Source organism: Clavelina lepadiformis, chromosome 1 (assembly GCF_947623445.1).
Source record: "Clavelina lepadiformis chromosome 1, kaClaLepa1.1, whole genome shotgun sequence".
In the NCBI taxonomy this organism is placed as follows: domain Eukaryota; kingdom Metazoa; phylum Chordata; class Ascidiacea; order Aplousobranchia; family Clavelinidae; genus Clavelina; species Clavelina lepadiformis.
Window position 1 is genome coordinate 13,041,421 of NC_135240.1, and position 23,613 is coordinate 13,065,033.

Here is a 23,613-nt window from a genome sequence, read left to right on the forward strand (position 1 = left end):
TCATTTAATATTTGTTTCATTAAAGGTAGCAATGTTGCCTTGTCTTTCTTATGGTTGCAATGTTGTCTCGCTGGAAGCAATTATTTTTTTGTAGAGATTACTTAGATGGTGATATAAAAGTAATTTTAAACTTATTGCATGATTTATTTAAACCTAATTCAAAGCTATATTTTAAGCTAATACGGTTACGAGAACAAATATAAAACAAAGTGTTTGTTTTAGAATGTTATTTAAATACAATGTAAATGTTATATTTGGTTTTAAGTTTCTTCATATGATATTGTGTCAAGAAATACCTGCTTCTATTCAAAAGGGACCACGTTTCTTATCTAAGTATTAAACTGTTATTAATTATCATGAATACAATTTTTGTAACCATTAACTTAATTGCTATGTGCACAGTATTTTGACACACTAGTGTTGAAAACAATTGATGGTTCAGCATAAAATCCAAAATATACAGTTAAAAACGAAAAAATGCATATGCTGGAAAAAATTTCATTTGGGGATGGTATAAATGTGTTCTATTTTTAGGATTTGGGCCAGCGAAACATCTAATTGCCACAACCAATCCGTAATGTATGACCAAGATAAAATGCTGGAAGAAGCAAGAAGGATGGTCCCACCACTAACATTTGACTCACATAAGGGTCAAGCTGGGAGAATAGGCATTATTGGTGGAAGTGAAGAGTAATTCTATTTATGCTGCTTTTATAAAACATGTACAATTAGTACCGTGTTTCTCCGAAAATAAGACAGGGCTTATATTATTTTTCGCTAAAAAATATGACACTAGGCCTTATTTTAGGAAATGTTTTTATTTTCATTTATTAAAAACAAAGTTGAGGATTATGTTTCTTCAAAAATGATCATATCATCGTCCTCTGTAATGTCTTGGTTGTCACTAGATTCCAAAGTTCCAACGGAGTTTTCATGGTCGCGGCGTGATCCTCGCGTAACTTCAGGTCATTGCACTTTCACGCTATTGACTAGGTCTTATTTTAAAGGTAGGGATTATATTAAAATCATTTTCAAAATTCAGGCTAGGTCTTATTTTCGGAGAAACACGGTAATTAGAGCGTATTATCTGAAGTGTGCTACGTACAGGAAATGAGAATTGTAGTAATATTACTCTGACACAAAGGTATATGTTTACATTTCCTGCTCTGAAGAAATTGTAAACTGTCAGTAATTAGTACCGTTAGAAATTCAAACATTTCGTCATTGTGAATATAAATGTTTTTATAGTTTACCATCATGTTTTCATTAAGTTTGTTTTATTATTCATTCTCTAATAAATTCAGAATACCGGTGATATGTTTAGATATACTGGTGCACCATACTTTTCTGGAATATCAGCTCTGAAAGTTGTAAGTCTTCTTTAGTATCATTCAGATACCAAAATTTCACAAAAATCTGTAAATTTTTAACTAACGTTTGAACATGGTACTATTACTGCAAAACTTTATACAAATTTGGTTAACCACTGTATATCTACCATAAAATAATAATATACTGTAATATAATAATAATATAATTAAAAGCACTTTTAATAGAGTTTGCTGCTCAATATATAATAAACTGTATTTAAAGGGCGCTGACCTATCACATGTGTTCTGCATGAAGGAAGCATCACCAATCATAAAGTCATACAGTCCTGAACTTATAGTTCACCCCTTACTGTAAGTGATCTTCCATTGTGGGTATGCAGGTAGTCAAGTTATTGCAAGTATCTAAGTATGTAAAAGGCGTATAACAAATAATCATACTTAAAAAGTGAGCACTAGCTGTAAAAAATACCACTAAAAATGTGAAGACATTTTCATCGACCAGTTGCAAAAACTGTCATTGCATTTCAGTCAAAGGGTACACTTCATGTGCATTTGGCAATGTACTGTACAGTACTGTATACCTATTTAACAGTCATAAATCCATTGTATAAAATTGTGAATTGGTTTGGTATATTTTTTGTTACTGCTAACATCTATAGAAATTCTGGAAATCCTGTTGAAGCAATCAAAGAATGGCTCCCTCGTTTGCATTCTGTAGTTATTGGTCCTGGCTTGGGGCGATTGCAGTCAGTGCTGGATGTTGTTAAAAGTTTAATAGCAGATCTTCGGGCAAGAAGTATTCCCATAGTAATCGATGCAGTAAGTTACAAGAAGTTCTGAAGTATCAGTGAAATTGATTTAAATATCAACATATTATGATTTTTAAAAATGCCTTACAAAAATGAGGATTATTTTTATAGTGGAATTAGCTCTTGGCAACAAAAAAGTGGTTTATTGGAAAAATTTATAGTTATTTTATATTTTGGTTTTGCATTAAGTAATGCATACTAAATGTAAAATACTGCACCAAACACGCAAATTAATTTGTTTTTCAGGATGGGCTGTTTCTAGTGGCACAGGATCCATCAATTATAAAAGGTTATCACAAAGCTATTTTGACACCAAATGCAGTAGAATTTAAGCGGCTTTGTGATGTATTTGTATGTCATTGTTATTTTTGAATTACAGTACTAATAATATCTGGAATTTTTGAGTAAATTGTAGTATGATAAGATGCTGTATTGCCTCTTTGCTGGTGGAAATCACAACTCGTATTTGATTTTTCACTACTCAAACCTTGGTTACCAAGATTGTCCACACGTATTTTTATGACTAATATATCTTTAGTTTTTTTGTTTTAATTAAACATATTATTAACTGGAACCAATGAACAGGAAGAAACTTTGTTAACGTCTTACTCAAGGAAAGTACTGCACTAGATTTTTGTTCGAAACCCATTACAGCCGATTCACATTGCAGGGTATTAAATCTGAGGGAACTCCTCACATGGGTGTTGCACAATTAGCAGTCAAGAAGACAATTGCTCTAAGTAATGCAATGGAGGGTGTGACAATTTTGCACAAAGGAAAATATGATATTATTGCATTTGGAGATGAAGGTACGATTGTAAAAGTAAACCATAACTGCTGATGTCAAGATAAAGATATTTTCACCATGAATAAACATCCACAATCTCTTCAAACTAATTTGAATTACTGTGAAGTAAGAAAGCAGCAATATTGGTAACGCTAATATCTTAAAACTTGCTGTGCAGCAATGGAAACGCACAATGAAATTTAACATTTCTTGTCCAATAATATTTAACAACACAACTGTATGCTTTTGTTTTGAAGTTGTTGATTTTTTGGTATTAGTTACAATAGTAGAGGAAGAGAGCAGTCCAAGAAGATGTGGGGGTCAAGGTGATTTACTCTCCGGAGCAGCAGGCGTCTTTACATACTGGTCTCATCAGAGGTAAATATCACATCTTCTAGATTTAATTATGTTGAAATGGTTAAATTGTATTTTGTCTCACATTTACTTGTTTATAGAAGATGTTGCTTTCGCAAACAAGTGCTTTTTATTCAATATGAATTTGTATGTTTTTTGTATAAAAACATTATATATAAAAAATGGCGTGTATTCGGCGTTTTTAAAATATCAATTATATATAGGCATGACTCCACTATTGCTCCAACATTGGTAGCTGGTTATGCCGCATCCATCTTGACTAAGAGATGCGGCCATCTTGCTTTCAAAAAGTATGGACGTTCAACAACAACAACAGATCTTATAAATGAAATAAATCCTACATTTAATTCGTTACTTGAAACTCAAGAGGCTAAATTGTAAATGCGGGTTCTAAACACATCACTTATTTTACTTCTATGCTTAAATGATCATTATGTGGAAATATTTCATCTGCAAGAATTTAATTACTGTTATAAATAACTGTTCATTCGCAATTATGGCTTTGTAATAAAGCATGTACAATAGACATGGCCTAAACGCTACTTAAGCAAACATTTAATCAGTGGTTTTCAACCTTTTTCATACCGCGACCCATTTTAACAACCCAGTGTAACTAACGACCCCCTTCCAAAAATTTTGATTCGGGCATATGTAATACATTTGTGTATGCGCAATAGCACAAATAAATATAATTAAAAATAACATAAATTATGATACCACTCTGTTGAAAAAAATACTCATTTATTGAATTCATGCACAAGGCAGCATCTGTGAGATGGTTGGTGTTGCATCTTGGCGACAAGCTTGTCTATGCGTGGCGCTGTTGTTGCCAGTGCAATCCTTAGATCTGGCTCTATTATTAGTTTATTCCTATGATTGATACCCGGAACTCAATACTGTAGTAATAAACTCAATTGCGGCTTGCCTAGGCTATCATCTGCTGCAAAAATAATAGTCTATCTCGCAACTTGCTTCCTGGCTGCTCACTGTTTGAACATTCACTAATATCATTACAGTTAATTTTTTATGGTGATTAATTGGCATTCTCGTAATAGTTATTGGTATTTATTTGTCGTCTTCGCGACCCCCAGGTTGAAAACCACTGCGTTAAGTATTCAGAATCAAATTTTTCATTATTAACAATAGTTCAGTGGTTCTTCTGTTTTCTTACCGAATGCGTAACCTGTAAATGTTCGCCGTTAACACCAGAGCTTTAGAGCCAGAATTAAAATGAAACTGCTCCAGCTCCAGCGCTCTCTTCTAACAGAGCATAGCTTCACCTCTGGAGCTCTTTCACACCACTACTCCAGCTCCATTACCGCATTTTCTTGAAAAGTATACGACTTCATCAATATTCATCGACCTCGATCAGTAATCACCCCCAAATTTAAAGTCTAATAGCAGACGCACTTGTCCAAATCGCTAAGTTAAAAAAGATGGCGCCAAAGAGTTAACAATTATCAATTTTGTGATGGTTGCTTTTAAATTATGTGAAATCAGCCAATAACAATACCATCTCATAAAATTAGTTGGAGCTGGAGCTGGCTATCAAACAACTGGCTTCAGCTCCGGCTCTTTTTGAAAACGCAAAGCTCCTAGCTCTGGTTAACACAACAAAAAACATTAAAATCGCCTAATAGCTACAAAACTAACACAACTACAAACCACAGAAGGTATAATAACACTGATGTGAATCAAAGACCTACATTTACACTGCATTTAAAATTCGCTCTTCCAACGCAACCATGATAACTGTATTACATGGAATTTAGGTTTATTTCACTAGTTTTCAAAATAATCAGGTTCTAATCACCATGCTCGTGTAAGTATTTTCAACCAGTCTAGAAATTGCATTTAATTGCTGTACAATATTCAGTTTCATTAAACATGTTAAACAAACATTTAAAATTATTGTGAAAATTTTAAGAAGCATACAGATGCAACAAAAGCATTTTTAATGTTTAATTGGCGGGTTGTACAACAAAAACTTGTTCAATACCTTAAAACAACTGCAGTAATAGTTCAATTGGAGCCTGAAGGCTAATAAACAATGTCGTCACTGTTTCTAAATTTGTCTGCTTGATGATGACAAATCAATTTACCTTGTAAATACTCAGATAATTGAAACTTGTTAACTATGACAGGAAAAGTACAACAACAATATTGCAGTAAGCAAACTACATGCATGATTTTTCTTGAAAATATAGTTGAAATCTAAGTATACAAAATTGAAATATAGAACGTTTTACAAGCATAGTATGCATTGTGGAGCAGCAACAAAAACAGTAAGCATAACCGTACCTGGGTTAGACAAACAAGCAACACAGGTTAGTTTTGTTACGACAAGCACAATTCAACCAAACATATCTGAACTAGGTAAGTTTAGATACAAGTGCGCAATTTTCTAAAATCAAGGCGTTCTGGTCCTGCACTCTGGAAACCAAGCACCCAGAGTTTCACTAACTCCCATCACAGCAATATAACGCCAATACAGGGTTGAGCTATGAACTGCCAGTCTAATACGGATTTTATTGCAGATGAAAATCACATCAGCCACCTAGGATTTTTTGCTTGACTTTTCTACAGATTCAGATGTGGTGACGCTATCTTCAACTTTGCTGTCTTTAGGCTGGGCTTTCTGGCCCTTCTTGTCATCATTTCGCAAGGCTGGAAATAATGGATTGGGTACAGTGGTGTCTACGCTTTCCCATCGTTTCACTTCTTTCCATATCACCTCCTTCCATTTGTCAACAGTATATTCGGCTTCATCTATAGCAGCGTTATCGTTTAGCTGTGGAGCTGGACCTTCTACCTCACTTGTATCATACCTTCAAACATCAATTTATTACAAATACTTTAATCTTTTGTAATTATTATGTTAAAAGTGCTATACAAATAAGTACAACCTAAAGATAATTATAACTAGCATCTGCTTACCAAACTTTTATGTATGGATGCTGTAGTGCTTCGTCTACTGTTATTCTGTTAACTGGATCAACAACCAACATTTTTCCAAGGAGGTCTCTGGCTTGGCTTGCACGCAATCTTCCATTACTTTCCGAATCAGCAGGAAAGAAGTTATCAGGGAAGAGGCGTTGTATAGGGTAGCCACGTTGTGTGGGTCGATTTAAAACATAGTTTCGAACAGTTGTCTGTAGTTTGTCAGTAAATTCCTAAAAAAAATTAGCATAGTTACGTCATGGGCAAAAAAATTTGAAATAGTTCTTCGAATGAAGAGAATATTTTTTGTAACCAAACCGAAGAATCCTTTCGGGAAGTATGCAGACAGTTGCAACTTGTAAATGAAGTCACTATATACATACTTCTGAAGGTGTGCCAAGCTGCTCTGTAATTTTATTCCACTGATCAATATGATCGGTGCCAGGAAATAAAACTTGTCCTCTTATCATCTCACCAAAGATACACCCAACTGACCAAATATCAACTACTTCTTGGTAACCCATGCCCAAAATAACTTCCGGGGCTCTATTTGGTGAAAATTTGTTGATTGATTTAGTAGGAATTGTATTAGTTTTAATATATTTATTTAAAATTCTAACTTCTAACTTTGAACTTATATCAAAATGCACAAAAACTTTCTAAAGTAACTGTATTGCAACAACACAACTAATTAGAACATACTAATGCATCCAGTGTGTGGTGTGTAAAATGTCATTTTAAACCTTGGAGTGTTTTGTTAAGTGATCTGGCTGCAGTCATTAGAACATTTATTATTTATGAGTTCTTGAAACATATGGGTGCCATGCGCCACTTTCAGCTAATGTCAAAACTTAAATCGTTTCCAGTGCAATGCCAGGATGAACAGATAGAATTTTTCTAAACCAATATCATACTAACGTCTATTGTCTGCATATAATGCAGTCTTGTAACAAATTTAAGCCAAGTATCTTCAATGTTTTTGTCTGTGGTATATGTGTGTGGTACAAATCTGTATCTGCACTGACATCCAACACAAATTATGTCAAATCATTTTGTAAATTCAACGTACCTGTAATAACGTGTAACTACGTAAGGGGTCATCATAAACGAACCACCAGCTGTTCTGGCAAGGCCAAAGTCAAGTATTTTTAAAGTGCAGTCTGACCGAACCACTATGTTAGATGGCTTTAAGTCTCTGTGAATAATTCCAGCCGAATGGAGGTGTTTGATTCCACATAACAGCTGATATAGTAGATAAGATAAGCGCTCATGATCAAGGTCCATTTGTATAACCTGAAAATATATTCAGATAAAAAACTGAAAATCAGAAACTACTTCACAAAACAAATAAAAAATGTTTCTGGCACACATAGAAAACAATGAAATGTTTTAGTAAGAAATTGCTATATCAGTATTGCATTGTAATAAAACATATGTTAACTGCTTTGTGTTGTATTGCGCTGCATAGTGATTTACATAATTAGAATTGTTTTTAGGCAATATATGTATAGATATGTACCTCACCAGACCATGTGACTATCTGTAATTTTTAAGAGCAAGTAACTACCCTAAGACCTTAGTACTTTCTGTGGATATAAAGATAAATTTTACAACATTTTACAAGTGAATGACTGTTAGGTATTTTTTCGATAAGTATTCAGTTGCATATCCACCACCTGACATAAACTGGCATCCATAAGCTCCATCACCAGGTAAACATTTGCAAATTCTTCAAATGATTTTTGGGGAGAAAACACATTTAGAAGTCCAATAATATTCTTGTGATTTACGGCACGCATTAGTACAAGCTCACGATATGCACGCTTTGCATGAGTAGGATTCTGGAACGGCCGACTGAGCTTTTTTATAGCAACATGTTGACCAAGTATTGTGTCATGGGCAGCGCAGACCTAAAATGACAAAATAAAATATCAACGAAAGCTGATATACACCATAAAATTAGTCGCTAACAATTTACTGGTGTCTCATCTATGATCTACTGGCATTATGGTGGTTAAATTTTTGGACATGTTTAAAACATTCAAGTTACAAATCTCATTCTGTAACGACCAAAACTAAGTAACTTAAACTTTTTTAAAAGTTTTTTACTTTACTTTTAAAGTCACAAAGATCACTTAAGAATTACTCTCATAAAAGTACAACAGCATTTACCATTCCTTGAGCTCCAGACCCTATTGGCTTAAGGTTCTGATATCTTTTCAAGACAGTAAACACTGAGTCAGATACTTGAACTGTGTAAAACTCAGAGTTGGCAGCATCTTGTTCATTAGTAGCGTGTAAGGCTGGTGCAGCTGCAGCTGCACCTTTGTGTTTTCCGTTACTCATACCTTCATCTGCTTGCCTAGCAATGGCCAAAGCATTTTAACAAAACCGATTTTCTCGCAACTATGCAACAAATTTTACCAAAAATGCTAAAAATAGGAAACCCTTAAAAATAGGTGCCAATACAATACCTTTACTCTTAACAGTCTTTTAGGGGCTTAAAATATAGTGACTCACCCCATAAGTTATGAAGTTATCAATTCTTGATGAAGCCCCATCTACATTAACATCCAATATATATCAATCCAAATTTAGTTATGAACTACAGTACAGTAGAAAAACAGCTATAACAATACCTGTAAAAGAGAAGTTGGCAAAAGACAGATGCAAACCAACAAATATAATATACAATAAATCTTTAAATGTGAAACTTGCATAACAACGCCCAAAAATTGTATGGAGTATACAAAAGAGGTTCACATCAATATAGTGAAATGGGTGGATCAACTCCGTTGGATGGCTAATATAACTCTAATGAGAGAAGTGATAATGACAGGTTATTAAAATTTGAAAAACTCAGCAGAAAAGCAACAAGGCCAACGATGAGCACTATGCATCTTCAGCAGAAACTGAAGAAATGAAAGCTGAATTAACATCGTGATTTGGTGTGGCACAAGTATGAATCAGTTTATCTAATCTTAATAACCAGATGCACTTGAAAGCTGTCTTTTTAATCGTCTCCTCATTGTACGCAAACGACTTGATATTTGACTCAATTTGTTTCTGTAATTTGCCTTTTCAAAAACTGACATTTCAGCTTGGTTTATGTCAAATGTCAGCTGACCAACTGTTAGTAGCAATTCTTCCAACTCAACTATTTTCGATGATTTGGATGATAAACGGTCATAGTTCTTTAGGATATTTTGCATTTTGATGTTCATATGTTCTGACAATTTTGTTGATGAATCAGCACGAGAGCCACATACAAAATGTATAACAGTTCTCCCTTGACCCTGATGTTTACATTTGATGGTCAAAACCTTTTCTATATCTTTCAATTGAAGAACACGTTTATCTCCCTTTAATTGCTTATGGGAATCTTGTGCTTTTGAGTTTAGAAAGCCTTCTGAATGTTTATTGAAAATAACTGAATTAATTGCATCTTGTACTTTCATTACCGCACCAGTATCCAAACTACCACCAATTTCCAACTTGATTTTGTCCTTTCCCACTTTAACTTTCTGAATTGAGGAATTTGGACATACTTTTGGTAGAACATGTTTGACAAGACAAGATGCTGAATATGCACGAAAATATGGCAACCATTGTTTTCCAGTAGTGTGTATTTCCACCTCATCACCGGTGATAAATTTGTCCAATGAATCCTTAGTTGAAATACAATTCAAACGATGCAGCAACCAACCTTGAACATGTAGCACTTCATCAATCACATAGTTTTTTCCTTTATACACAATGACACCTACATCCTCTAATTTATCAGCATTAGGAATGAAAAAGTAAGATTTATCTAATACAAGGAAATAGCCTTCACTTAATTTGTCTGTGGCTTCTGTATTTTTATCAGTATCAGATAAAATGGCAAGTATCCTGCAGGACAAAGGTTCATGTATAGCACCTGCTCTAGCATTTTCATTTAACTTTGTATTCAAAATCTCTTCTGTTTTAGCTATATTTTCAGCAGACAAAATTTGAATTATACTCTTTACATTAAATGCTTTTCTTTGTCTATCCAAATGTATACTTTCAGGATTCTTCAGTTTAGAAAATTTAAGGATTTCTTGCATGTTAACACTCATATCATATCCTTTTAGTTTCAACATCAATGTATCTTGAGGATAACCGTAATAAGACAAAAGCTGCCAAGCAACGTCAGTGGGAAATGCGGTTTGACTTACAGGCATGCTAGAGACAGTTTTTGTAATTAGTTTATCTCCATAAGCTAACATATCATAAAATGATTTTTCTGCCTTATTAATGATAGATACTATAAGCTCCTTGCTAGATTCAAGATCGGGAAATGCTGGCTTTAGAGACTCAATTACAACAGGAACAAGTTTATGAAGAAACATATTTTCGATTCCAAGTTTTTCAACTCCTGCCATTACTGCTCTTCGCAAAACTTGTCTCACAATTAAATCTCTTCCACGAGGACCAGGATGAATTCCATCCGAAATAGCAATGGTTAACATCCTTATGTGGTCACTGACAATGCGATAAGCAGCATCTGTGCCATCTAGGTCTTCTTCCCCAACATGTCCAGCATATGGACGACATTTACTAAGATTTTCCAGGGCAGAAATAATGGGATGAAATAGGTCAGTGTCATAGTTTGAAACTTTCCCTTGAAGAACTGCAGTGATTCGCTCTAGACCCATGCCTGCATCAACATGGCATTTCTTCAAAGGTATTAATTCATTTTTACCAAGTCTGTTATACTGCATGAACACAAGATTCCATATTTCAATAACATCAGAACCAGGTTTATTCACTTCCTCAGGGGCATAACGTAAATCTGGGTTTTGATCGTAATGTATTTCTGTGCAAGGACCACAAGGGCCACTGTCACCCATTTCCCAAAAGTTGTCTTTGATCCCAAAAGGCAAAATTCTATCTTCGTTTACCCCAATGGAATTCCAGATTTCTTTTGTTTCCAGGTCAGCTTCCAAGCCAATCTCCTCACAACCACTAAAATATGTCACATATAACTTATCCTTTGACAGGTGAAATACATCAGCAAGAAGAGACCATGCCATCTTACATGCATCTTTCTTAAAGTAATCTCCAAACGACCATGAACCAAGCATTTCAAAAAATGTGTGATGGCATACATCAACACCAACATCTTCCAAATCATTGTGCTTTCCACCTGCCCTAATACATTTTTGACTATTTACAGCTCTTTTGATGAAGTTTATTCTTTTGTAAGCGGCTTCGTTTCCCAATAAAACAGGTTTAAACTGGTTCATACCAGCATTTACAAAAAGAAGAGAATTGTCATCAGGAGAAAATACTTTTGATGACGGAACCTGAGTATGCTGATGCTTATCCCGATAATAGTTAATAAAAAGTTCCCTTATGTCTTTTGATGAATGTTGACTAAAACGACATGCAGGCGGAACGATACTTGAAGGTGGAATTTGATAGAATTGACCAAAAGCCCCAAGTACACATTGCCTTGGAAATCTGACCAACAAAGTCATATTACACTCATTCCTGTTAGTCAGAATTGCTATAATATTTTTACTAAAACATGCCAAAATATAATAACACCAATAATTTACCTTAAAATTGTATCCTGAACAAGTGAAAAATTTACTATATTGTTACGTTTTAGGGTGACATATGCAAGCATGACATTTGTTCCGAATCTCTTCAAGTTCTTGGCAACCCAATGATACTTTTATCTGTCCTTATGTGCATGGAGCAAATTGCTTTTCTTGCACAATAAGCATGGAGCATTTTGACATGGCAAATACAAAATGTGTGACAAACGAAACTTGCATAAAAACTTGCTCTGTAACTGGGGCTCAATTGATGAGGAATTTCCACTGACTTTAAGTCATGCAAAGACTTTCCTTTGACTGAGGATAAAGATTATCATTCCAAAGTTTACAGACAATGGGAATATAACTATATAGAACTAGAACATGAAATGTTACATGGGGATGCACTTGTAAAAACCACATCCAACAATGGAAAGAAAGAGAAATTCAAGCAAAGTGAGAGACTTGAAGAAAAAATAAATCATGTATCGATACTAAAGTAATTTATTCGTAAACATTACACGATCACTCTGTACTGAGATTACAGGTAACCTCAAAACAACAAATCAAAATAAAAGACATTAACCAAGCGTTTGTTATCAATGCATGTTCACATACTTTTTAAAAATGAGAATATGTTTACAACATGTTACCAGAATATTTCGCATTATAAAATTACCACCACCATTTTTTGGGGGTTAGCAAGATTTTTTGATAGTTTTTAGATTTTTACTTGGTCAGCGGAGTTGGCATGGTATCTACAGCATGTTTGAATGTAACAATTCAGCTTGGATTTACTAATAGTTGATAACTTTAAACGTTCCTTGACATGCAAAACAAAATTAGCATATGTAACGTGCTTCAGATAACACGCAAACTCCTATGTAATTTATGTTGCATGCTTCGCTGACAATATATCTAGATGTCATATTCAACAAGTCCAGGGCGAAGAAGGACTTTAACCACTGTAAAATAAGAATTAGGCAACCTATTATCTTTTTTTATTAGAGGAATTCATATGCTACTCACTTGAGCAACATTTTTAAAATCCAATGTCCAGAATGCTTGTAATTTAAAAATTATTCAAAGTGGGTTGACACTGGCTAGGCTACATATCTAGGCTAGCGCTGAATAAAACATAATTCTGTATAGGCCTATTGTCAACTAATCTGAAATGCATGGCAGTTTTCTATGATAAATTGTCAGTGACGCTGAACAAATTGTCCATCAGATATACAAATTTATGTTCATTTTATACAAAAACAAAAAATCTGTGTATCAGTCGAAACTTGAACTACGGTACGGTCTTAAACTTTTTTTAGTCTAGATTGTAGTCTATTAAACGTAATCACTGTGTTGCGCAGTAAAAGTAGATCTAGCGAATAATTAATTTTAAGAAGTGGGATATATCTTCGACTCTCAGAATTTCGTGAAGCCCACAAAAAAATCGGAAATCAAGAAAATAGGCTAGCCTACTTGAACAGATACAGTAGATTGATTGTACTGTATGTAAGACTGGCACTGCACCTGTGCACCAGGTTTACTGTAGCTTTAGCACACAAAATTGTCGTTGTCGTGCGCCAAAGTGTAAGACTACAGTAGTTTTAACACAGAATACTAACAACTATAGAAGGCTCAGGGGTGTTTGTTTCTTTATGACGTAAAATTTGTTACGCTTGGTTGCCACTAATTCGTTTGGAGCCCATGTGAATTTCATAGTATTTGCTTGCTTGCGTGTTGGGCTGCTATTTCTGCCTTAGAAATTTAGGCTCTAAGTAGTGGGGCAACATTTTGTGATTACTTTCAGTTTTAGAAAAACTCACCATTCACGGAACGTAACAATTATTTAAGTACGTCATGCAGCTTGTTAAAGATATTGTATTGTTTATTATTCGCCATTAACAGTGCGGAACGAAAGTTACGATGATAACCGTTGTAGACATGCTCACGAACAGTTAACAAGCAGAAATAAAGTGGCAAGGTCCAAGGGCTGAAAACATGCAAGATAACAATTGTGCTATTAGATGGTAAGTTAGCATGGCCACCAAACCCAGAAAGTAATTCCTAAGTTTAACGAGTTTAAGGCCAAAATAACACACTGGTGGTTAGCTGAGAATAATAGCAGAAGGGTTCGGCACTACGGTATTTAAAAAGTAAATTTCATCTACTTCAGGGTTATCATATTTGATAATGCGCAATCCCTGACAAATTTACCTCAGTTGCATTGACTAACTTTAGAATATTAACAAAGCAGCCTACATTGCGGCCATTGCTTTTTTGTGACAAACGGGAAACAATACAAAAACAGTAAAAAAATGTTGCACTGCAATACGCGAATGCAAGTTTTCTTTTAAACAGTAACATTTGTGAAAAGTACAATTAGCACAGAATTTTTACAAAATACGCTCCAAAGTAATCACAAGTAATGAACGTAGCCTATAGCAGTTTATAAACAATACTCTACTCTCCCTCATACCAATCGTTCTTTTCCGAAGATCTGATTTTTTTCAACAAGCTCTTGTTGGACATCAAAAACATATAAAAATTTCCTCACAAGACATGCTTTTGAACTTGTACTGAAGTGTTAAAATTCCTTTCATTGTTTCAATGGTCATCTTATTTCTTTCTTTAGTCAACTGACTCTGCATCAGTGTAAACACCCGCTTAACATTTGCGTTGTATGCCTATGGCTCCACAGCAAAGAAAAACTGGACAACTCTTAGTAATTCTGAGTGACATTCAGCGTTTTTAGTCTTTTGAAAATACCTGTACCATTTCTTATGTGCTGGCAGTGCAGTAAGTTCTTCGTCACTGATGCAACATTCCATATACGACTTCAACGACTAGAATAAGCCAAATCCTAATGCTGTTCATCTTAAAAAGTAATAAACAGCTTACGTCGTAAACGAGTTGCAGACAGATTTAAACCAGATAGTTTTGACAAGCTAAGAATGTACGCGACCTAGAAAAACTTGGACTAAAAGACAATTTAAAAAAACTCCGGACTTTTAAGCACATTTTAGCATTTCTACCTGACGCAGATTTAAACACTAAATTCCTTGACATGTAAGGAAAATCCTGACGTATGGCAACCCTAATCTATTTAGGGTTTAGTCTAAGTTAGGTTAGGTTAGAGAGAACATTTAGGTTTTGTTTAGGTTACAGGATGGCCAGGTAATCAGAGAGATTCTCGGACAAGATTGTCCAATAGAAGAGTGAGTGATAGAAGGTGAGCTAATTTTAGTTAATAGTTAAGAACAGCATGGTTCAACTGTATGGCTAGTGTTGGCAATCGTTAGGCTTATCAAGCTTGTTTACTTTGACTGGTACCTAGTTAGAAAGTCTACTGACTGGTTTAAAAGCGAATTTTTTAGACGAATGCATTTTTTATCGATGGAAGGATAAATATTTGACCAAGTTGCAGATCCATGGTTTTGTTGTTATACATAAAAGATTATTATATTTAAAATATGTCAATAGATAAAGGAATTTACGAACAATCGGCTACTGGAGATTATTATCAGTACTACAGTTTCAGATTTATTTATTAAGTCATAAGAGAAGTCTGTCTCGAACTGGTTAAGTTCGAAGATGGTGCTGCAAAATTTAATCAGTATGATACATCACATGGATATATAAAAGCAATGAAGGATGTGAGTATTCTTTTGTTCATCCCATTCTTGAACAGGAGGCAGGCAAAACTGCAACAGATAAAATATACAGGTCGAAAGAATGTGAAATTGTAGGTGAGCATAGATCACTCTTGTAGCCAACTCAATGTCAGAATACAGTGAATATACTTAGCACCATGTCACCAATTTTGTTGACTGTTGATTAGACGTTGCAGGTTTCAAGTGTTCGAAGTGCATCGGGTTAGAAATATCATCATATTTAAGGCCAGAAGACAAAAAACATGATTGGTTTGTGCAAGAGCAGCTTATTCAAACACTATGAAACTGTTAGAAAAGTATATTTTTACGATTTAGTATGGCAATGAATAAAACAATATTATTGTGACTCAGTCCTAATCCATGGAAAAAATCCTAATCCACTGGTCATGACATTTTCTCCACAACTGAGACTCATGAAGCGTATAGCTAAAGATTTAGGCCTACAGAGTATTCTCAATGTTGGTCCTACACTCAATGCTATCTTTCCAAACCAACCTCTAATAGCTTACCGACGGCCTTCCAACCTCAGAAATCTCCTGACGTCAAACAAATTACCCGACGCATCTGGAAAAGTATTTTGAAGAACATTCCCCTGCCAACACACCAGATGTCAACCGTGTCCATATATGCATGTAGATTGTAGAATGTAGATATTACGTCACGATTGCGATCGTTGTTTCCAAGCAGTCGTTTACCTAGAAATTTTGAAATATTTTTTGCCATTTCACAGTAAACCTGAAGATGCAATTAAGCTTATGCTTGCGAAAGCTCGTGTCGAAAAATATAAAGTTAACCTAAATATATCCTGTTTCTTATTTTACTTTAAAATTTGGTTAACACGGTTCAGACAACATCAATTTAGTACAAAGCTTCAGTGTCATCTTTCAACTTCATTGTTGGGAAGGCAGACTGAAAAAATTCATAACGATTTTAACCAAGCGTGCAATTAAGTACTTAACAACCTAAAAAGTAATAAATAGGCAGTCTAAATTTACCCTCTCGTTATTAAGATTATTATCCAGTCAAACACAGCTGCTATTGTTGCGGGCAAGATTTGTTTATCAAAAACATTTTACACAAATTACAAAATAAGAAAATAATTAATTATAATGGCAATAAAATCAAAAGAAATGTTTCAAAAAATAAAAAACTTGGTATAAACTTGGCGTTGTACGTAGCCAATCATGCATTGCTGCAACCATTTAACTTTAGCTCAGCGACTTCTTTCCTCAGAGATTGCAGTTAGCATATCACGTCTATAACGCAGCCAATTTTATGCCAAACTGGAACGTCGCCAACAACTTAGTGATCTAGAGAGGCAGGGTTGATTAGAGCAATCTCTTCTTTGTAGAGATTATTTTGGACATTGTCTATATAGGGAATAAAAAATGAAATGTTAGCCGATAATAATCCTATATAGCAGGGGTGGCCAAACTGCGGCTCTTTGAGCCTTTGATTGCGGCTCTTTAATGAATTTGCATTGTTGAATTAGATATGCATTTTCCCGGTCTAGACGAGTTGTTTGATCAGATTATGAAACAATGCGTTCTATCACACGTAGTAACAATGGACTCATTGTTAATAATAATCAAATTACACTCCAAAAAGTACATTATTGTACAGAAGTGTGCTAACTTGTACACTGTAGTTAAGTAAACTGTCAGATTGAAGCTGTACGTCATGGCTGACCTAGTTTTAAGTCTTGGTTACGGTTATACTAATACAGTAATTGCAAAAAGAGTTGGTGAAGCCCAGGTGGAGACTCATAGTATCACCACGCAGCACTAATGTTTATCAATAGCTACACTTCGATGTGAGTGAATAAATTCGTGTTTTTTATTGTGTTTGTGTTGTGGCTCTTTTAAAACTGGAATTTGTTATATGCGGCTCGAGCATGAAGCAGGTCTGGCCACCCCTGCTATATAGCATGAAGAAGTAACAATTAACAATTCCACCAGCAAACAATGAGCGGGAAAGAATAGCAAAGCCCAAAGGCTTAAAACGAGCCTAATGTAACCAAATGATAAAGATGAATAATGGTTAGCACGGCTACTAAACCCAACATAAAATAAACTGTTAGTTGATAAATCAACTTCAACATGTTTGAAATCATTATCCAAACTCATATTGCGAAATTTTCCTATTAAAAAAAGAATACTGTAACATTCCGATCGTTTGCGCATTTGAAATTCCCAAACAGCTTGCAGATATTGTATGTGCCTGAAGTAAGATTGCAGGTTTTCAGATTGTTTAAATCGTATTGTGACCAACTTTTAAACCGTGCTTGAATGTCTATGTTGAAACGGGTGTTGTACTAAACGATGCCGTTATATTTAGTTTTATTAAACGTAAAATCATTCATCTGAAATAATAGAATAAGGATAAGCAAAGCAACACAACCTCACAGCTCAAAAGATGTTCGTTTGTCACCATGCAAATCGTGAAGTAGTCGTAATCTATAACAAAGAAAAACACACTTGCCTGAAGCAGAAACAAAACACAAGAAATAATTAAGATAAAACGAGGCGAGTTAACAAACGAATCATTACAGGTGTACTTAATCAGCACAACGATTTTTTTAGGTTTTAAAAATTGTCCTACTTTTAAATTTCGCCATGATGTCGTACGCTGATCGCTCAGTTCCATGTTTATTTTTTTGTAAATGGACGTTCAAGCAAAGCAGCATCATTTTGATTATTATGATTCGTTGTGAAGAAAAAAGATATCTGTACGAACGTTGTTGTTGTTGAAGTTGAACGCCAACGCGTTTGGCGATTGTGTCTGTGTTATGCTATGTGCGGTACTTTTTATATTAGAAAACTGAGAAAAAACTAATAGTGTAGTAGTAGTAAAAAGTAAAGTTAGTGCTGTTGCATTGAAAAATAAAAACTACGCAACATATTTTCCAAATTTTTTTATGTCGCGTAAAGGAATTCATATGCAACTCACCTGAACGAAATCTATACATACCCAGTTCGTAAAACGTTTGCAATTTAAAAAAATCAAGGTGGGTCGACAATTTCTGTTAGTAAGAAGGCTATAGGGTGTAGACTGTAGACCAGGGGCGGGCAACTTCTTCGGTCGGCGGGCCTGATATGAGAAAATGAAGTACTTGGCGGGCCGGATTCCTGAATAGATTGGAACGCAGCTTTGTCTTATTAATGTTCATGGTCGAAAATGTTTGCTCATAAATGTATGTAGACCCGAACAGAACAAGTAGATTTATGGCCATCTTTCTCAGGTTGGCAAACTTGGACTTATTCAGTGACGCAATACAGGGATTGCGGCAGAATGTGGCCGCAGGCCACATTATCATGTAAGACCGGAAACTGTCTGCGGGCCGCTCAAAATCCCGTCGCGGGCCGGATCCGGCCCGCGGGCTGTATGTTGCCCACCCCTGCTGTAGACTATAGGCGATCAAAAAATCTTGCCTCCCAAAAAAAAGTGGGCGGTAATTTGGAAAGGGTCTATTAATTATTTATCAGGAAATAATAAAGTTAGTCTGTTTTTGTAATATACCACAGTTAAATGTTGTCCAAATGGCACGACTGAAACTCTAGAAGTACGGTAGTTTCCCACAAGAGATATTTCAAGCAACCACCCAAATTTTGGCATGATGGCGTGAACTGGACCCTCAGTACTTTGTTTTATCTGTTAATGTTACAAATTAACTTTAAAACAACCAGTTTTTATTTGTTTATTGAATGTAAATTGACATGATGAACAAAATATTCAGTGTACAAGTGCCATACTGTTGCCTATGGTCAACCAGAAGGTAACTTTGATCCCTCGAGAATTCCTGGCAGATTAATCAACTACCATTCACTTTATGACACAGAAAATGTTTTTAAGATAGCCTAAATGTTTCTTTCCATAATTTAAGTAAAGTGAATTATTTGTTTTATTTCAAGCAAAAAATTACAGCTTTTATGTTCTTAATGCTAGCATGGTTTCTAATGCCAACAAAAGGAGCCAGCAAAATTTTTTCTTTTAGTTTTAAGCCACGTTTGTTGTAATAGACCCTTTGCAACTTACTGTCTAGGTGGCAAGATATTTTGTATCGCCTAACTCTTTGAGGCTCTATATGAAAGCACTTAGTTTTGAAGTAAAATTGTAAAAGGTTTATTATATGCATCTAAATTGTTTTGTAAATTCTTGAAATTCAGTGTTGATGTTGCAAACACTTAATTTAGCAACATATTTACCTATCACATTGGGTATAGTTCAAGGTTTGCTTTGTTCAAAAATTCCCATGTATAAATAGTGTATATATGTGGCTGCAGATGGTCAGAAGTGAACAGCTTTTAACAACTGCACATAGCAAGTTTTGTAACCATATGCAATGTAAAAAGATGCATAGCCAAAGTACATTTCAACATGTAAGGAGTTTTTGGCAATATGAGGTCAATGGTGTCGAAAATTTTGTGGTACTGTGCGATACCAGTACTTAGTGGTTTTTGTTCAGGTCTTGTTCCCACATTCTTGCAATCAATAAGGTTGTTACTTGTTATCATTAATTATAGGGAAATTCGCAGGCCCTACAAAATGGGAGCTCTGGAATGTTGTTTTGGCTCTGTTGATGACGTTGAAACGCCGGATCCAGAAATAAAAAGACAGCAGATGTTGCAGGCTGCTGTGGAACGAAGGAATAAAGAAGAAGCACGCGGTGTTAAAAATCCTGAGAAAGTCAAACAACAAATGGTATAGATGCTATGCTATGAATTCTAGGAGCTCGGTGTTGCAAATTTAGCACTTTTTGTGCTGAGTTTAGAGCATTCAAACATTTTAGAATGAAAATATCGTTTTACATACAATATAGTCCAATAATGTTGGTAGTTTGGTACCTAATTGCTATCTATTGGTAGTTACACTTTTGTACCAATTCCACCTTGCTCCATATTTAGGTTGCTGCAACTGCCCTAAAGACTTTTTTATTTATTACTATAGTGACTCATCCATTATTATCCAATGAGGTTGGGAAACTGTTTTTAGAAAATTGAAGTGTTATACTTTAGAGATAAATTTTTTTTCACGTTGCCTTTCAAATGTGAATCAATCTCAAACTTTTAAAACCAGTACAGTACTTCCTCAATTATCCGGTCAAGTTTGGTCAATGTTTTCAAAAATCTGACCGGATAAGCAAAAAAAACGGATAATTGAATTTGTATTTTTACATCATAGAAATAGAAACAGAGAGAACTAATGCAGTAATGTACAGAAAAATGTCATAACTCAGCACTTTTATGGTAAAAAACTGATCGAAATGTAGCAGTTTACAAAAAAATTACGCTTAAAATCTACTAAAAAATGAATCAATCTTGGATTGTTTGCGGGAAGATTGACGTTTTTCGGCAGCTAACTCACGAAGTTGTACTAACGTGGAAGTGTTTGAAACCGTTGCTTCTGGCTGAAAACGTAGCCACGTCAGACACTGATCAAACATTCGCATTGCTTCTGCATGAGAAACAGGGCATTGTGCTCTTTTTGTTGCATCTTCTGTAGTTTCATCTGCATCTTCTTCATCACATATATCCTCTTCTTCTTCTGCTGAAACAAGATCAACTATTCCCTGCTCATCCATATGTTCGTAACCTGGACCGTCAGCTTGAAACCATCTGTCAACGTCAGAGGGTTCTAATTCAATGTTTAGTGCGGCAAATTGTTCCACGAAATCAGCATTTAGTATGCTTTCGGAACAAACGGCGATTTCGTCCAGAGAAGATTCGTCGAGTGGAATAAGTTTTTGCCAAGATTTCCTTAATGTCTCTGGACTTATCTGTTCCCAAGCATTTGCTATCTTTTCTACAACTCTCAGCATATCAATTTTCTTCAGAAAAGTTAACATATCATCCTCTGTCTGAGAAACCAGCCTTTTTAAAACAGACCGCCGATAAATTCTCTTCAGGCACTCCAAAACACCTTGATCCATGGGTTGTATGAGAGAAGTGACATTGGGCGGTAAAAACTTAGCAACAATCTTACCATCATTGGACACTAGTTCATCCTCGCTTGGGTGAGCTGAACAGTTGTCCAATATCAATAATGCTTTTGGTTCCTGTCCTAATTCAATTAGATTTTTCTCTACATCAGGCACGAAGCAGTTTTGAAACCAATCGTTGAATATAACTGTATTAACCCAAGCATTTTTCTGGTGTCGATACACAACGGGCAATGTCGATTTGTCAATTCCACGAAAGCATCGGGGATTTTTTGCTTTGCCGATGAACAATAATGGCAGTTTAATGGAGCCACTTGCATTAGAACATGCATTTATAGTTATACGCTCTTTAGCTTTTTTGGTGCCAGATGGATCACTGTGGTTCGTAGTCAAAGTTCGTCCAGGAAGCATTTTATAATAGAGACCAGTCTCATCGCAATTAAAAACTTGATCCAAAGAATATCCATCAGCAAGCTCATCGAAAGAACGAACAAAGTTGTCAGCGGAGATAACATCAGCACTTATTTTCTCTCCCACAATTGCAAGACTTTTGATCCCAAAACGATTGCAAAAGCGCCATTGGAAACCATAACTTGCATTAAAAGGCTTAGGGTTTTCTTCATAAAGAAGGTCGTGAAATTCCGTGGCCTTTTCTAAGAGAATTGGCCCAGTCACTGGAATTCCTTTTTCACGCTGCTGTCTAAACCATAGATAAAGGGCACTGTCCAATTTATGGTACATTCCTCCTTTCATAGTTTTGGTTGCTTTAACTGATTTTGAAATGCCTAGTTCACATTTTGCCATCTTGAAATTCTTTAAACTTTCTTCACTCTTGCAAATGTCATTTACAGTTGACTTTCCGATGTTGTATTTGAACATAATTTCTGTTTTAGGAATTTTTCTTCGCACCATGTCACACACCATCAGCTTGTCTTCAATAGATAAAACTGTCCTTTTTCGTTTCACAGTAGTACTTCTCGAATATGAAGCCATCTCGATACTGTATTTATTGTTTAGGCTGGTCTAACTTCACACTACTTACGAAGGATATGCTGCTGGACCCATAGAGACATATTCAACAATTGTAACCAGTACAAATGCAACAATTAATGCATTCTCCATTCTAGAATTAGTCGGTTAGTTTGTTACGTCATAATCGAATGTCTCGGCCGGATAATTGAATGCCGGTTAAACGAGGTACGGATAATCGAGGAAGTACTGTACTATAAAATTTAGTGTTTAACAGTAAACTACAAGTACACTAACATCCAAGGACTGATATATAATTAATTAACCATGTTATAAAGACTCATTCTGATTGTTGTGTAGAGCACAATGTAAATTTTAGCATGGATTTTGCTCCAATGGAAGCAATTTCTGTTTGAATCAGTGGTTTACAACAACTGATAACTTGCCATCTAATGGCATTGTGTGTAATCACTAAACCACCATACGATATTTTTCACTACACATTGCCTTTTGATGAATTTTGTCATATTTACATACCAAAAAGCAGGTATAAACCTTCTATGAGTTAAGAGCTAACATGTTTCAAAGAAATAATGAATTAAAACAGTTGATTTCAATGTACACAATATAATTATAGGAAAAAAGGCAATTTAATAAATATTTTCGACTGTGAGCATGCACAGGACAAATATAACGAGTCTGTAGCGTTGTTGAGCGTAAGATTTTTTGGGATATTGAAAGCAAACTAAGGGGGTATAAAGTTGAAAAACTAATATCATATAATATTTATAAACCTACATCATGTTGTTGTTAATCGGTTTGCCCGTTTTAAATATTACTTGATCCCCGTGTTGCATTATGGGAATGATATTTGTATTACTTTTAGAGAAAAGCTGAAGAAAAAGAGGTACATACGAACCAAGCAACAGATGGTGGTTTGCGATGGCAAGTTGGTTAAATTTTTAACTTGTTGTACAAACAAACGGTCGGTTGCATCTTCATGACAGGCAGCTTTCAGCTTTGTTGAATTTTTAGTGATTCGTTGGAATGATTGTTCTTACATATTTTATCTATTATATTAATATATATATATGCATCAATTTTATGTTTTGGTACCACTTTTCAGTTAACAACTATAGTTGTATTTTTACTGTATGTATTTAATGCTATTTTTAATCCTACATTTGTGTGGTTTCGTATGTTTATAAACTGTCTACCCAAAATAG

At 35.0% G+C, this 23,613-nt stretch overlaps 4 protein-coding genes across 5 annotated transcripts; 2 read left to right on the plus strand and 2 right to left on the minus strand.

Moving 5' to 3' along the window:
• Positions 1–175: 175 nt before the first annotated feature.
• LOC143466781 (ATP-dependent (S)-NAD(P)H-hydrate dehydratase-like) lies at positions 176–3,828 on the plus strand. The gene is made up of 9 exons (XM_076964988.1): positions 176–333; positions 535–690; positions 1,325–1,370; positions 1,594–1,682; positions 1,991–2,150; positions 2,387–2,491; positions 2,811–2,949; positions 3,206–3,305; positions 3,506–3,828. The coding sequence occupies exons 1-9, from the start codon at positions 224–226 to the stop codon at positions 3,681–3,683; spliced, it is 1,083 nt and encodes a 360-aa protein (XP_076821103.1). The 5' UTR covers positions 176–223; the 3' UTR covers positions 3,684–3,828.
• A 1,231-nt stretch (positions 3,829–5,059) lies between these two features.
• On the minus strand, positions 5,060–8,917 carry LOC143448257 (mitogen-activated protein kinase 8-like). The gene is made up of 7 exons (XM_076947903.1): positions 8,763–8,917; positions 8,415–8,604; positions 7,919–8,152; positions 7,312–7,535; positions 6,626–6,788; positions 6,240–6,475; positions 5,060–6,130 (listed from the first exon to the last, which is right to left on the minus strand). Exons 1-7 carry the CDS (start codon positions 8,765–8,767, stop codon positions 5,860–5,862), a joined length of 1,323 nt encoding a protein of 440 aa, XP_076804018.1. The 5' UTR covers positions 8,768–8,917; the 3' UTR covers positions 5,060–5,859.
• Positions 8,882–13,389, minus strand: LOC143448250 (alanine--tRNA ligase, cytoplasmic-like). The gene has a single exon (XM_076947891.1). The coding sequence runs from the start codon at positions 11,744–11,746 to the stop codon at positions 9,224–9,226; it is 2,523 nt and encodes an 840-aa protein (XP_076804006.1). The 5' UTR covers positions 11,747–13,389; the 3' UTR covers positions 8,882–9,223.
• Positions 13,390–18,246: 4,857 nt separating this feature from the next.
• On the plus strand, positions 18,247–23,612 carry LOC143460120 (uncharacterized). 2 transcript variants are annotated; one of them, XM_076957529.1, is made up of 3 exons: positions 18,247–18,487; positions 20,004–20,181; positions 23,274–23,612. In XM_076957529.1, exons 2-3 carry the CDS (start codon positions 20,026–20,028, stop codon positions 23,343–23,345), a joined length of 228 nt encoding a protein of 75 aa, XP_076813644.1. In that variant the 5' UTR covers positions 18,247–18,487; positions 20,004–20,025; the 3' UTR covers positions 23,346–23,612. The 2 variants fall into 2 exon arrangements, with proteins under 2 accessions (XP_076813644.1, XP_076813637.1); XM_076957522.1 differs by lacking the exon at positions 18,247–18,487 and having other exon boundaries at positions 19,586–20,181.
• Position 23,613: the final 1 nt, after the last annotated feature.